At 37.8% G+C, this 16,850-nt stretch overlaps 1 protein-coding gene across 1 annotated transcript in view; it reads left to right on the top strand.

The window, feature by feature from the left end:
- The window catches only part of LAMA2 (laminin subunit alpha 2), an 831,335-nt gene that overhangs the window by 462,600 nt on the left and 351,885 nt on the right, over positions 1-16,850 (top strand). Inside the window, exons 13-14 of the mRNA XM_069077437.1 lie at positions 12,094-12,195; positions 14,547-14,758. Of these exons, the coding sequence (XP_068933538.1) occupies positions 12,094-12,195; positions 14,547-14,758 (314 nt within the window). The remainder of the gene's footprint in view (positions 1-12,093; positions 12,196-14,546; positions 14,759-16,850) is intronic.

Here is a 16,850-nt window from a genome sequence, read left to right as displayed (position 1 = left end):
CAGATACCTGAAGAAAACTGTCATATCTCCCTTGAGTCTTTTGTGCTTCAAGGTAACATCCTCAGTTTCTTCAACTGATCCTTATACAGCACTGATTCAAGGTCCTTTACTATCCTGGTTGCCCTCTCCTGTCAGTCAGTCAGTTAATAAATATTTACTAAGCACCTCCCATGTTCTGAGCACTGTGCTAAACATTGGGGATACAAAAAGTGAGGTTTGGGGAACAAAAGACAACTTCTGCTCTTAAGGGATGTACAATCTAACTGGGAAGACCACAAGCAAACAAACATATATAAATAAAACATACACAGGATAAATAGGAAATGATTAATAGAGGGAAGGCACTAGAGGATTAAGAGGGATTGGAAAAGGCTTCGTGTACTATGTCCAATTTTAGGTGGGATTGGAACTTGAAGGAAGTTGCAGAAGCCCATATGTGGAGTTAAGGAGAAAGAGCATTTTAGGCAAAGGGGAAACCAACAAAAATGCTCAGAACTGAGAGATGCCACAGTTTATACGTTAGTGTTATTGGATCAAGGAGTAGGTTGTGGAGACAGGAGGGAAGAAGGTATAAGAAGACTGGAGTGATAAGGGAGGACTCTAGGTCATGAAGGGCTTTGAACACCAAACAAGAGGATTTCGTTTTTAACAAAAATACAGCTTTTCAGTATTCTTAAGTTGCGGTTTTCAGAACTGAACATAATACTTCAGATATTGTCTGCCCAGAGTGAATTACTAGACAACAGAGCTATTTCCTCCCTAGTTTTCCTAGTCTTATGCTATGTCTTTTGAATACAGGTGATCACATTGGTTTTCTTGACTCTCTGATAGATTTCTATTAAGGTTGTATTCTGTCCAAATCCCCTAGTTTTTTTTTTTTCAGATGAACTGCAGTCTTGCCACACATCTACCATCTTGTGCTTGTGAATTTGATTTTTTAAATCAAAGTCCACAACTTTGTCTTTATTCTTATTTAATTTTATTAGATTAGAAAAAAACATTCTAGTCTTTGCAGATCTTTTTATATTTTTCATTTACTACATTAGCTCTCCTCCAAGCCACTTTTTAAACTATTAAACAGCATGGGACCCAGGAAAGATATCTGGGAAATTCCACTTAAGATCAATTTCTAAACTTATATTAAACTACTAATGATGTTTTAGCCATCCAACTAGTTTAGTTCTCAATCTACGTAACTATCCTATCACCTGAACATTTCTTCTTCTTCTCCACAAAAATAGCATGAGAAAATTTTTAAATGTCTTGCTGGACTCTAGGTAAACTAAATCTACAGCATGCCTTTACGGTATATCAGTCAAGTAACTCTGTCAAAAAGGCTGATAAGCAACTAGAGGCAGTTTGAAGGCTTAGTGGAGGGAGTGCTGGGTCTGGAGTCAGGAAGACCCAAGTTCAAATGTTATCTCAGTCACAAACTTTGTAACCCCAGGCAAGTCAATTTAACTTTGTTTCCTCAGTTTCTTTATCTGTTAAATGGAGATGATGATAATAGCACCTATCTCCCATGGCTGACGCAAAGATCAAATGAGATAATAATTGTAAAGTGCTGTATTTTTACGCAGTAATGCATAATGCAGTAAAAAAAAAAAGCACAGTGCTAGGCATATAGTAAGCACTATGTAAATGTTAGCTATCATTCTTATTATCAAAAGGGAAATTAGGTTAATCTGATGTGGTCCTGATTAAAACCATGCTGGCTTTCTGTGGTCCCTTTGTGTTTTTCTATATTTTTCTTAACCATCACTTGAATAATACATACTAGATTTTTCACAGGAGTTGATGTTAGTTCTTTGGCCTATCCCAACTGTTTGTTATAATTAGCTTAGGTCTGCAAATTTCATCCTCTCCCCTTTTTGAAAAATCTGAACAGAATTTGCCCTCTTCCTATCCATTGGTAGCTCTCCTACTTGTCACACTCTTTCACATATTACTGACAATATCTAAGAAGTCATATCTGACAATTCTGTCCATATTCAAGAATGCAATTCATCTGGACCTGATGATTTAAATTCACCAAGAGCAGATAGATGATGCAGTTAACTTGGGTATCAACTCTTTATTAGCCTTTTTTTTGCTCTGTCCTTTCTAGTCCATAAGTTATTTTCCTTGGCAGAGAAAGCAGAAGCAGAGTAAACGTTAAACACAGAAATTTCTGCCTTCTCTCCATCATATTATCATATTAACTTTTTCCCAATACAGCTAATAACAAACAGACTATTTGCTGGAATTAGCCCCAACTCATGATGATCTTTAGCACTCCTGACAAGATTCTGTCATGCTTTTATTTATCATGCATCATCTTCCTGGACTTTTTTTAAAGTCTCAGTTGATGGATGAGGTCCTTCTGTGTCCATGTATCTTTAGACTACATCGACTTTTCTTTTTCTTTGTAGGTTTTTTGTGTCTTCAGAATTTGTCCTTCAGCTTATGAACCAACAAGAATCTATTAAGCACCTACTATGTGCGAGTGAGCTCTTTGGAAGCAGGAACTGTTTTTGTTTTTCTTTGTATGCCAACACTTAGCACACAGTAGGGGCTTAATAAATGCTTATTGACTGACCAGGGACACAAGTACAAAAAATGAAATCAACTCTACTTAAAAAGGAGTTTACATTCTAATGCAACTGCTTACATTTTGGTCTTATTATTTCTGTATTATTTGACTATGTGGGATCCCACTCAACTTCCCTCTGAACCATCTGAAATCAGTTGTCCCCAAATCTAAGATGAATGGCAGACTCCTCTGTCTTTCCTCTCTCACACAAGTTATAAAATTCAGTGGATCCTTCTTCTCATGGTTCTCATAATTTCTACACCAGCAACCACTTTTCCTTGTTGAGAATCCATAATGAAAATTTGCCTTTTAAAAGAAGAAATCATTAGAAGTCATTAAATCACTAGTTGTTCTGCATTCAACAGACAGTTCTAGTGTATGTATAGTAATTCACATGCCCATATTAGTCCTGCTGCTTTTGTGCATCGGGTACCCCCATATTGATTGATTCCCATCATCCTCAACTGGTGATTTTAGCAAATCTGGTGCATGACTACACACCAAAGATGCTTTCTCATAAAAACTTATTTTTCTTGAAATAAAGTGTTTGACAACAACATCAATAATGACTACACAGTTCTGAGGATAATCTATAGATTTTAAGTTGTAAAACTATAGCGGTAAGTCCAGCTTCCAAACTGATTTCTTAAAATTTTATCTTTAAAACATCATTGAATGATTGTGGAATACTCATGAATGCAGGGACCAATCTTAACTTTAGAAGACTTGCTGGTGAAGAATGCTCCCTCTCCTTCAATGAGAAGTGAGAGAGTAGATAGCGAAAGACGTTTATGTTTTCAGGCATGGTCAAAGGTTAGATTTATTTTGTTTGACTGAATTTATTTATTACAAAGCAAAATTATAAAGGGGGATACAGGGAATCATTTGGAAATGGAAATGCTAATTTTTCAAAGAACATGAGCAAAACATTTTAAAAAGAAAATAAATTTAAATATATCATTATAAGCAACAGGTGATATGTATTCCCTGAATTGATGCTTCAAGATACTTAATATCACATAAACATAAATTCTGCTCTTTAGCTAACTCTGTTTTAGTTTTGATTTAAATGTTTCTCAATTTCAGCTGTGGAAATACTGAATTACCTATCATTTCTATAAAATCAGTGCAAAATCAAAATAGTCCAATCTCTCTTGTTTGGATCATTCTCACTCATTTACTGCCTTGGAATATGATGAAGAATAGTTTACCAGTGAACTTTTACAGTAATCAATCAAATGTTAATTAAGTTGTTACTGTGTGCCCAACACTGTACTGGGTGTTGTAGGGAACACTCAAGAATAATACATGGTGCTTGCCCTGAAGGACTTGTCAATATAGTTGAAGAGAGAAAACTAATATGTTTGAAACAATTAGAGAACAATTCAGTATGAAAATACATGGTGATGACAGTAGGAGTTCCCAGATAAAAAGAGCTACCCTTATGGGAGCAGTTCCAAAAGAGATACAACTGGAACTAGACATAAAAGGTTGTGTAGGATTTGGGTAGTTGGAGAACTATAAGGAGACTATTCCAGGTAGGGAGAACAGAGCAAGCAGTGTCTCATATTTGAGGGAAAGTAAAGAGAATCATCTGTCATAGTGGATCTAAGTAGGGATTTAGTGAAAATTAAGTTAAAATTGTAAAGCAGCGTCCAGGAATGGAGAGTCTTGAAAACAGGTCAGACATTTTGGGAGTGGATATTGTAAGCAAAGGAAGCCATGACAGCTTCATTGTTAGTCGAGAGGACATGATGAAAACACCCATCAAGCACAAAGTCCAGAGCCTATGAAACTAGGTGAAGGGATTAGAGTCACCCAGATATTAAAATAATGAGTTCTAGATTAGTGCTCTAACAATGGGAATAGGGAACAGGGAGTGAACTTAAAACATTTTACAAGGAAAATCAGATAGGACTTGGTGATAATTTGAATACAAGTAAAATAGTTTAATTTGTCAACTTAATAAATATTTATTAAGCACTTTATACAAAGCACTCTGCTGTTTGCTATGGGGGAATATAAAACTGAACAAAATATAAAGCCCACCCTCAGAAGTCTTAAGAACTAGGAGAATAGGTGATGTGCATACCTATCATATAGGGCAGAATGTCATGAGTGCTATCTATTGTATAGGGTTAGGGAAAAGGAGAGAGAGCTGCTGAATGAGAATTAGAAAAAGCTTCTTTAAAGAAATGTTTGTCCAATTTAATTGAATTGGGGTCATCTGAATGGTATTCAGAGAAGTCAACAGAGGCAGTTATCTGAGAGTCCTGTGTATTTTTCAAGGAAGGAGTTGGGGCAGGGGAGAGGGAGGAATAAGAATGAGAAATGATAGTTGTAGGATCCAGGTCCTACAGGACGCAGGAAGAGTAGGACCAAGAGAACAATCATTTTAGCAACAAAGTTAAATACCTATTACTCTGAACCTAGAGGAAAGGGTAAGAGTTAAAAGGCTAATTCTCTAAAATATAATAGTTGCTATGTATATAGTAATCTAAGTACTTTGCAGCACTTTATAAATATGATTTCATTGGATACTTGTGATAGTCTTGTAAGATAATACATCATCTCGCCCATTTTACAGAGGAAGAAACTGAGTCTATGAGGGGGAATGAGTCAGACACAGGTTTTGAATTTAATTATATCCTGACAGCAAATTCACTACCCACTTCCACTACATCATGAGCCTTCTCTGGCATTTTTGTACTGTCTTATAGATTTAGGTGTTCCAGTAAAGTGGGGATTTGTTTTGTTGTTGTTTAGTAGTGTCCAACAATTTGTGACCCCATTGCAGTTTCAGTGTGTTGTGGAAGCACTGTCTCAAAGAATTCAGAGTCAGACCACCTCTAACCCAAGTATACCTCTTGAAATCGGCAACTTTCATGAAGTGGGCTAAGTTCCAAGAGGGACCAGCAACTTCAGAGAAAGCAAGATGAATTTTTATAGGGTAAAGATGCAATTACATAACAAAAATTATGAGTATTAAGGAGGCAGGAGGGGTTTGTCAAGGTAATAAATAAGTGATGAATAGTTCCTTCTATGGTTCAGTGGTCAAATATCCTGATTGTGCTGCTTTCTGATTGGTCCTGTCTGGTAAAGATGAATAATTAGATATTGTGATGCTTTCGTGGGCTAAATGGATGATGTGATTATGGCTGAATACAAGGACACACCTGTTCAAATATGTGAATTGGATCATCGTAGTGGCTAGTTGGGGGTAGTGCCTGAATTAAGTCTAGGGCCCTGAAGTGTGTTAAAGCTAGATTGTATAGTTGAATAACGACAGGCCTACTATTCAGTGGGGGCAGCTTTATTAGGATTCCATCAACCTCTTTTGGGGTTTTCTTGGCAAAGATATAGGGTGGTTGCCATTTCCTTCTCCAGCTCATTTTACAGGTGAGGAAACTGAGGCAAACAAGTTTAAGTGACTTGCCTAGGGTCACACAGTCACAGAGTCTAAGGCCAGATTTAAACTCAGGAAGATGATTCTTCCTTACTCCAGGCCCAGGATTTCATCTACTAGGCCACCAAATTGACCATAAAAATTTATTAGTAATTTCTTACCTAGATTGGAAAAAAATCTAATTGTTTAGTTCATTTGCAGCTGAAAATCTTTGGTAACAGTATTCTTTTGGAGGTGGAGCCAAGATGGTGGCATAAAAGCAGGAAAACTCCATGAGCTCCCCCCCCCAAATACCTATAAAATATGACTCTAAACAAACTTTAGAGCTACAAAACCCACAAAGTGACAGAGAGAAACAAATCTCCCACTGAATGCAGCAAGGCAAACCACCAAGAAGGATCCATTGAAGCACTGGGAGCCAAGGCCAGCCCTGCATGAGCCAGCAGTTTTAGCCCCAGGGTGGCCCTGACCAGCAGCAGCTAGAGCAGACCTCGGGAGTGGATCAACAGCAGTTGTGGCAGTTTCCAGAATTATCAATCCATAAAAGCAAAAGGCAAAGTAAAAAGTCAGTGTGGGCTTTGTGGGAGCAGGGGGACAGAAAGTGTGGTGTAGCCTCTGCCTCCTGAGGCAAGAAGGCAAGAAGCAGCAGAGGCGCTGAGGTGTGCAGCCACCACCACATGGCTACTTCAGAGCTCCTGGCATGCAGATCATAGGGTGACCAAGCGACCATTCAGAGGGTAACCACTCTTGCATTAACCAGATCCAAGTAGGTTAAAGTAAGAGTGATTACCCCTCAGACTGGTTGCTTGGTCTCCCTACACTCTGCAGGCCAGGAGCTAAAGCTGCCACGTGGCACTGGCTGGTTGTGCCAGCCATCTCAGCAGCTTCTCGCCCCAGGCACAAAAGCCCTGCACTCCCACTTACTGGGTGCCAAAGTCCAGACTGCACTGACTTCTCACTTTGTCCTTTGCATCTATGTGTTGATAATTCTGGAAATGGCCACAGCTGCTGCTGATCTGGAGTCCCTCTGGCAGGCGCCTGGTCAGACCTGTCTTGGGGCTAAAACTTCCAGCTCACATAGGCCTGGGTTAGGCTCCCAGAGTGCTGTGCTGGCTGATTCCTGCCGGCCTGCCTGGCTGTCCGCAGCGGGAGGTTAGTTTCTCTGTGTCATTTTGTGGGTTCTGCAGCTCCAAAGTTTGTTCAGAGTCCCCTTTTTACATTGATTGGGAAGGTGGAAGCCGGAGCCATTGGGAGGACCTGCTTCTACTCTGCCATCTTGACTCTACCCCTGAAATTAAGATACTATTCAACAGATCCAAACAAATGAAAAAATAGAAGGCAATGTGAAATATCTCCTTGGGAAAACCACTGACCTGAAAAAGAGACCCAGGAGAGATAATTTAAAAATTGTTGGACTACTTGAAAACCATGATAAAAAAAAGAACCTAGAAATCATCCTTCAAGAAATTCTCAAGGAAAATTGCCCTGAAGTTTTAGAATCAGAGGGCAAAATAGAGGTTGGAAGAATCCACTGATCACCTCCTGAAAAAGATCCCAAAAAGAAAACTCCTAGGAATATTATAGCCAGGTTCTGGAGTTCCCAGATCACAGAGAAAATATTACAAGCAGCCAGGAAGAAACAAGTTTAATATTGTGGAAACACAATGAGAATAACACAGGCTCTAGAAGCTTCTACACTGAGGGATCAAATGGCTTGGAATAGGATATTCTGGAGGTCAAAGGAGCTGGGATTAAACCAAGAATCACCTACCCAGCAAAACTTAGTATAATATTTCAGGGGAAAATAATGGTCATTCAGTGATATAAAGGACTTTCAAGCATTCTTGATGAAAAAACCAGAGTTGAATGGAAAATGTGACATTCAGACACAAGGAGCAAGAGAAGCATGAGAAGGTAAACAGGGAAAAGAAATCATAAGGAACTTATGAAAGTTGAACTATTAACATTCCTATATGGAAAAACAATAATTGTAACTTATGAAACTTTTCTCAGTATGAAAATAGTTGAAGGGAATAGAAATGTGTGTGTCTACATAGGAGGGTATATGGGCTATGAATATATATGTGAGTGTATATATATATATATATATATATATATATACATGTATACATAGATAGAGGGCACAGGACCAATTTAATAGGAAGGGGTAAAACTTAAAAGGTGAAATTGAGAGTTGAGAGAGGAATATAATGAGAGGAAATGGGGAGAGACAGAATGGGGTAAATTATCTCATATAGAAGAGTCAAGGGAAAACTGTTACAATGGAAGGGAAGAAAAGGAAGGCCAAAAGGAGTGAGTCAACCTTATTCTCATTGAATTTGGCTTAGGGAGGGAATGACATACACACTAATTAGTGTATCTCACCATACAGGAGAGTATTGGGGGAAGGGGATGAGAGGGGGCTGATGGAAGGGATTACAAGCTGGGGCAGGAGGGAAGTTAGAAGCACCCACTTTAGAAAAGGGTCAGGATCAAAGTAGATAATAGAATAAGTGGGGGGTGGGATAGGGTAGAGGGAAATATAGTCAGGCTTTCACAATATATTCACTATGGAAATGTTTTGCATAGCTACACATGTGCAACTTATATTGAACTGCTTATCTTCCCAGTAAGAGTGGGTGACAAGGGAGGAAGGGTAAGAATCTGGAATTGAAAGTTTTAAAACCAGATGTTTAAATATATATATAGGGTGGCCAGGTAACACAGCAAGTAAGAGCACCGGCTCCAGTGTCGGGATGACCTGGGGATCGAATCCAGGCTCAGACACTTAGCACCCACCCAGAAACACCTGGCCCGTGTAACCTTGAGCAAGTTACTTAACCCCAATTGCTTAGGGTGGCCAGGTGGCTCAGCAAGTAAGAGCACCGGGCCCATTTTCGGGATGACCTGGGGATCAAATCTGGGCTCAGATACTTAGCACCACACCCAGAAATAATAACTGGCCTGTTACCTTGAACGTGTTACCTTGAACAAGTTACTTAACCCTGATTGCTTTAACATATATATATATATATATATATATATATATACACCCTATTATTAATCTTATTTTACATATAACTGGGAAATAAGATATACAGGCACTGGGGCATAGAGATCCACCATGCCCTACTGGAAAGTTGGAGAGGGGATACGGGAAGATATGGGAGAGAACAGATTGGGGGAGGGTATATTCAATGGGATCACCATTTTGGGTAGTGGGTAGGGGAAAGACGGGGATAAAATTTGTAACTCAAAATCTTGTGCAAATGAATGTTCTAAACTAAAAATAAACATAAATTAAAAAAATATTCTTTCCAGATAGCTCCCTAGACATCTTTCCAACCCACCCCTACACATTACTAAGATTTTTTTTTTAATCTTTTAAGAACAGCTTTAAACTTCTCTTTTCCAATACAGCATTATTGAGCAAGGATGCTCGGCCAATTGAACAAGTCCATGGTTTTAAATTTGGGACGCCTATACTAATAGAACTGAACTTTTCATAAAGGGTCTCTCTTCATTATTCACAATAATGCTGAGTACAACCATACCAGCAGTTATTTATCACTTTAGATATAGTAGAAAATTACAGTAGGAGCATTTCTCTGAAGAATGCGGAAAGAAACATTCTCTGATGTTGAGAGCCATATTAGAACTTCATATAATGAGTTCTCAGAATCCATTGCAGTATATTGTTATTTTTAGAGTATAAAAGTCCTTTTTAATAAGCCATAAAATGTTATATACTAGTCTCTGGGGATCAACATTGAAAACTATCAAGGCTCTCCCCTTCCACCGAGGGTGTTCCCTGGAGCTACTCTCTGGCCAGCAGTCTGTATTGAAAAGTCAACAAGGCAGCTACCATAGATCTGTGTCTCAGAGAAGAGCATGGAACAAACCCTAGAATACAAATCAGCTCCATTTTATCAACAACTTTATTGACTGTGATGTACTGAAATAAATAAAACCACGGTTCAGACTTTGCACGGAACTTTGTCTTCCATGATTACAGTCTGGATTCCTGCCCTAAAATGATTCTTTCTTTAGGATAAGATCATTTTCAGTGTAGAGGAAGGGTAAAGGGAGGTGACAACTGACATGGTTGTCAAGGGCAAGGGAAGATACTAAGCTGCATCAGGAAGGGGAAGAAACCATGTTCATTTGAACTAAATTCTTTTGACTATGGTAGATGAGAGGAGATTATTCCATTTTGCTTTTTTGATGGAAGTTTCTCATAATATAAAATTCACTGCTGCATTTTCATCCTTTCTTGACCTCTAGTATTTCCCAGCTTATGATCTATGTAAGCTGCCTGTCGAGTGAGTAGATTGATGTTTTCCTTGAATAAATTCACCCATATAGAGAAAGGCAGTGACCCTCAGGAATTGGTAGAATTCCTCTTCTTCTCGTACCCCAGTGTTGACACAGTCACTTCTCTGATAGGAAATTCCAAAACTCAATCTGTAGAATAACAAGAGAGCAAGAAGATTGGTGATATGTTTCTTAGCATTTAACTTATTTCAACAATTCTCTGACTCCAGAGAAAATAATACATTTTGTACGTGTATCATGATTAGAATTATTCAGTACAGAGACCACATAAAGAAATTATTTTCCTCCACATTTCTAATTTCCTCAATCTCCTTCTCTCAAAATGATTTTTCCTTGAAATGGAATATTTTCCAAAATAAAAATATTTTCAAAGAAAATTCAAATATTTTTATAACCTATCTCCTCATCTTTGTACAAAGCTATAATAAAAATAACTAGCATTTATATAGCTTTATATTTAGGTCGTCAAAAACATTACAAATATTATTTCATTTTACTTTCCCAACAACCATGAGACAGTTACTATCATTATCCCCATTTTACAGATGAGGAAACTGAGGCAGAGGTTAAGTGATTTGCAAGAGTCTAAGGTCATATTTGAACTTGGGTTTCCTGATTCCAGATCCAGTGCTCTATTCACTGTGCCACCTAACTATACAGAACCATGGATAATTGAAAGAAATCTTGGCTGATATCTAGTCTAATTCTCTTATTGTATAAATGAGTTAATTGGGACCTATGGAGGTATAGTGGACTCACCCAAGGTCACACAAATGGTAAATAATGGAGTTATGATTCAAACCCAGATCTTCCAAATCCAAGTCCAATGCTCTCCACTATATACAGTGCTGCTTCTAACAGGAAAACGAAGCATAGGGAAAAAATAACTAGCTACAGTTTCTTTTCATTTAGCATACTCAGCAATACAATTATTTGAAACTTCCTTATTATGTTTTAAGTTTCCTGAGGACAGAGACAATATGTTCATAACAAGTGTTTGTTAGATTATTATTACTATTGAAAATAATAAGCTGAATGCAGAGGCAGAACCTATAATACCGGCTGCTGGATTGCTTGATCTCAGGAGTTCTGAGTTGGAGAAAGGGCAAAGATTATGTGTCTGTAATAATTCCTAAGTGCAACATCAATATAGTGATGGAAGTGACTGGAGGGTACTGCGCACCAGGCTTCCTAAGGAAGGGTAGACTAATCTACATTGGGAACCCAGCAGGTCAAAGTTCCTATGCCTACCAGCAGAAGAATCAGGCTCAAGAGTAGCCACTGCCCTTTCAACCTAGGCAAAATAGGAATATTTAGTCTTAAACATTTTTTTAATTTGAAGATAATTTTAATTGAACATAATTTTAATATGCAATCATTTAAAAAATTATATCATGTTATGGAAATGTTTGATTTATTCCATAAATTAAAAATAAAATAAATAAAAATAAAAATAATGATCTATTCTTCCCACATTTGTCGTTGAGTCATTTCAGTTGTGTTCACCTCTTTGTGACCCTATTTGGGGTTTTCTTGGCAAAGATACTGGAGTAGTTTACCATATCCTTCTCTAGCTCATTTCACAGATGAGGAAACTGAGGCAAATAGGGTTAAGTGACTTGCCCAAGGTCACACAAACTAGTAAATGTCCGAGAATAGATTTGAACTCAGGAAGGCAAGTCTTCCCAATTCCAGTCCCAACACTCTATCCACTGCTCTATCTGCTTTCTTTTCACATAGCAAGTACTTAATAAATGTTTTTTTCTTTCATTTCTTATAGGTGACAGCAGCTGGAGGACAATTGAAATTTACTATTTCTTATGATCTCATAGGAGAGGAAGAAGATCTAGAAAATGTATTGCAGTTCATGATCATCCTAGAGGTAAAGATACTGAGTGCAATTGATGCAACGTAATTGTTTTCTGTCTATCAGCTCATTTAGTAGTTTAGGCAATTCTCTTATATTAATTTTAACTTGGTAAACGTGATGGGAAGCTGCAAACTAACAAGAAATCGCTTGCTGGGTGAAGGTTGTTTCTCTTTTCCCCCTGTAGTATATCTCTATGACACAGATCTAAGATGCTAGGCAGAATGCTAAGGTCCTCTTTGTAACAGATGATCTTTAAGCTAAGACATGCGGCAGTTGACAAATTATAGTCATTAAAACTGTATGACAATTTTTTGTGAGAACTCAAGTGTTAGTTACAGTGTCTGGGCAAATTCTAATTTGAATAATGATATTCTTCCCCTCTAACTTCTTTTGGTCCTTGATGCTTGGTCCTTTCACTTTCTGATTTGAACTGTGCTAGAATCAATGAAAAGTGGGCTTTACCGTTAGGATGAGGACAAAGATTTGACTGCTAAAATTCTTAATTGTGTGTGATGAATGCAGGTGGACCATTGCAGTCTACAAAGCTTAAAACCATTTGTGGGCTTATACAAGAGTGTTCTGAAGTCAGCTTGAAGTAGCTAATTATTAAATTTTCAATGTGAGCACTTATTCCTTAAAAATCGCTCTGTCAGGGCTTGATTTACTGTTTTGTTGATCATCTAGACTTAAGAAATTGATGTAAAAGGTTAATCATGCTGAGTAAATTTAAAAGGTATCATGTGTACTTTTTTCCCCAAGAGCTGGTTGTTAAACATTTACTAGTATTTAACTGGGCTTAGATATCCCCAGCTCTCCTGTGCACATATTATTCAGAACTGAAGAATACTTTATTAGGTCATCTCCAAATCCTTCATTTTATAGATAAGGAAATTTCAGCAGAGAGGTAAAGTTACTTTCCTAACCTAGGTCACTTGCCCATCCAAGCTCCTCTGATTCCAAATACAGCATTTTCCCATTGTATCAGATTACTTCCACATACCTTCCCTCTTCTGCCCCACATACATTGAGACATAGTCTCAAAGTTATAGAATCATGGATGATCAAAGATATGAAGCTGATGAGGATATCAGAGGCCATGTGGTCCAGGCTCCTTATTTTGTAGCTGAGGAAATGAAGACTGAAGAATTTAAGTGACTTGTCCAATATCACCCAGCTACTAGGGATCTGAACCAGGACTTGAATGCAGGCCCTCTGACTCCAGAACCAATGTTTTGTTTTTGTTTTTGTTTTTTTCCATTGCACCAAACTGTCCTCATATACAAGGTAATAAGTGTTGACTTAGGACCACGATTCCTAAGATTTTTTTTTTTCCCCTAGGCCCAGTTATACTGTGGGAAGGTGGAAAAAAGCAATGAATAAGAAATCGGGAGAGCTGGTTCCCTTACTTGGCTCTGCTTATGAGTTAACTATTTGAAATTGGGCAAATTGCTGTACCTCTCTGGGCCTGTTTTCTCATCTCGAAAATGACGAAGTTACACTTAGATGACTTCTGAGGGTTTTTCTAGCTCTGAATTTCTAAGTTTCCATGAAAACATTCTCTTTACTACTCTTTCTTGACTTCCTTTTAGATAAAAGGAGCTCTTTAGATATAAATTGTTGAAATGGTGTTTTATTAATATATTAAGAGAAATACCTAAATTGGTTAGTCAAAGTATTTTTTTTTGTTATAATTCCATTAACATACTGTGAACATTGGACTCTTGGAGATTCCCTAAATTTTTTGCTGTCGAAAGTCATTATGACCTCTCCACCTTTCAGCACCAAAAAAGTAGGAAGATCTGAAGGTTATATTTTGTGGATACTTGTTTGATAATAGGCTAACTTCCTACTCAACTCCTGTGAATGAAGTTAGTTCTCTATGTTCTACATACACATAGGGAAATGGCAGCCTGTATAATCAAAAATTAAATGCTTTGGAATCACTTTCATGACCCCCCCCTTCAACATATGCATCAGTCTTTGTCATTATGTGTTGCTTAGACTAATATCAAAATTATTTTAACATTCATTGCGCATGTGCCAATTAATGGTAGGGGAGAAAGATGTCTATTGAATAAATGTGGAAAAACCATTCTGGGATGAAATAGTTAGAACTGGAATGGATCATGGGAGTATTTTTTTTTTCATTCATAGATGAGTCCCCAAGAGGTCAAGCCCATTTTATAAAGGTCACAACAGCTTATAACTGGCAAAGCTGGCATCTGAGTCTAGGCCCTCCAACTCCAACCTAGTATTTCTTCCACTAGATCACAGACAGAACTATTCATAAACTATCTGTTTAAGTCAATGATTTTTTTTTTTCCATTCTACTCTAGATTCATTCTTGCATGTATTTTTTTTAGGGAAATGGCTTACGACTCAACACACCCCAGGAGGAAATCTACCTGTCACCATCTGAAGAGTATACTCATGTTGTGTTGCTCAGTTCAGAATTATTTTATGTGCATAGCACTGGATTTCAAGTCAGTAGAAAGGAATTTATGACCGTCCTGGCAAATATAAAGAGACTTCTCATACAAGCCACATACATCCTTGGGATGGATGCCATCTTCAGGTAAAAGCAGAAACTACTCTTTACAGCCTTGCCATGGGTACAATTTTGTGTACAAGCTATTTTAAACATTGGATCAGTGGGGCCCTTCAGGGCTTGTTTGATATGTCTATGTCTGTTTATGAAATATTTTTAAGTGGTGGAGTGGATTGCAGGAAGGTACTTCTGTTAAACTTTTTTTTAAGGTAATTTCCTAGAATTGCTTCTAATTTATATCTTAAAGCTGTAGTGCTCATAGCTCCTTCTTATTCTTTTGGAATCCACCAGTAGTGAATTCCTAGACTGAGAAATACTATATTGGGAAGCAAGATCTTTCTACAGGGTGCATTCATGTGGTATGAGATTCATTGGTACTATGGGGCACATTTATGTTTAATGGTTTATAAACTGAATTTTGCATTTGCCAGGTCAAAGTTTCTGCCTCAGGGAGGCTAGGTGGTGCAATGAATAGAGCACAGGCTCTGGAGTCAGGAGGACCTGAGTTCAAATCCAACCTCAGACACTACACTTACTAGCCATGTGACCTTGGCCAAGTTACTTAACTCCAAATGCCCTACCTTCCCCCCTCCAAAAAGAAAAAAAAAATTTGTTTAGTAACTTGTAGTCCACAAAGAGACATAGGTTTTCTAATTTTAAATCTTTTAATCACTTTATCAAAATGTAAGAATGCTCTACCATTTGCCTGTTTCTTTTTAAAGAACCCTATAAAGTAGGATTGGCTTTACTTTCCAGTTTTAGAATCATGATATTTTTGTTGCAAAATTTTGAACTTGGACTGAGTCCTAATTGAATCCCTTCCCCCATACCAACTTGACTTTTAGTAAATGTGAAAAGATCTATTGGTCACTCTGTTTTCTAAATCAAAGCAAACCACATAATCAGTGATGGCCAAAAGCTGACGCGTCATCCTCTCTATATATGAAAGTCACAAGACAACTTTAATGTGTTTCTAATACTTATTATTCTGTAAGAGACTTTCCTGACATCATTTCCCTGCTGGTACTCCCTGGGTTTCCCCTTCATTTGTAATATTTCTGCCTAGCCTGATCATCCTTCTGCTCTTCCTAAGAAGAGAACTACAAATTTATTGGTAAGACCATTCCCAGTGAACTGTTCTTTAATAGGGGGTTGTAATAAGAGCTTGACTGAAAAGCCAAGAGGATGAGAAGAAACGCTTAGGAATTAATGATGTGTTTTCCTTTTAGACAATAGAGAATGTTAGTTCTTGGTCATACAAAGGAGAGTCTTCTAGGTTCAAAAGTGAATGACAAGTATGTGGACAAAAAGTGGTTGGGATGGGGGGAGTGCACAGAGAGCACTTAAAATTTTTTGTCAGACAACACTTAAAAGTCATGGATTTCTTGGAGCCATCTCCCCATTAGGTGAATGGCCTACTGACCAAAATTGTTTATACAAAGTAGCCCCTAAAGACAAGCCAGATAGATGATTCGTTTGTGCCATTGTTGTTACCAAATGGTATATCTAGAGCACCAGTTATAAAAATGAAACACCAAGTTTTGAAACTGCTACCCACTTGAGGTGAGCTGAGAGGCAGCCTGGCTCCCATTGTGGCAGACTTGTTATATTTTATTTATCTCTGATCTGCTGGGTGAATTGAGTCATATTTGTAAAATATCACTTGAAGTGATTGCAGCTTCTCCTGCACAGTAGGTTTCTGACTTGCTGCAGAGTTCTGTGAAAACACAAATATATTAGAAGAGCTCAACAAGATTAGTGTACCTATGAACCCCCTCTCTAAACTTCTGCCTAGAAAGGCACTTGTATTCCTCCTGATAAAATCATTAGATAAACTAGTGAAACCAACATATAGCATTCATACAAGTGTTTCCTCCTTATACTGTTAGGCACCTAGGATGTTTGTAATTGTCTACCTACCTCTATGACATTTTTCATTTTTATCTCATTCCAGAATATTAATCCTGGGCAGTAAGCTTAACTGGTTTCATCAATATTTTCTTTTTTTTCTCTCTCTCTCTTTTTTTAAAGCAACTGGGGTTAAGTAACTTGCTCAAGGTTACACGGCCAGTTATTATTTCTGGGTGTGGTGCTAAGTATCTGAGCCCGGATTTGATCC

The sequence above is a fragment of the Petaurus breviceps genome, unplaced genomic scaffold, assembly GCF_028583685.1.
Source record: "Petaurus breviceps papuanus isolate PSGF00001 unplaced genomic scaffold, PetGlider_PUasm1.0 90977, whole genome shotgun sequence".
Taxonomy (NCBI): domain Eukaryota; kingdom Metazoa; phylum Chordata; class Mammalia; order Diprotodontia; family Petauridae; genus Petaurus; species Petaurus breviceps.
The sequence above is the reverse complement of the archived record's forward strand: the minus strand, read 5'-3'. Positions and strand labels throughout refer to the sequence as shown.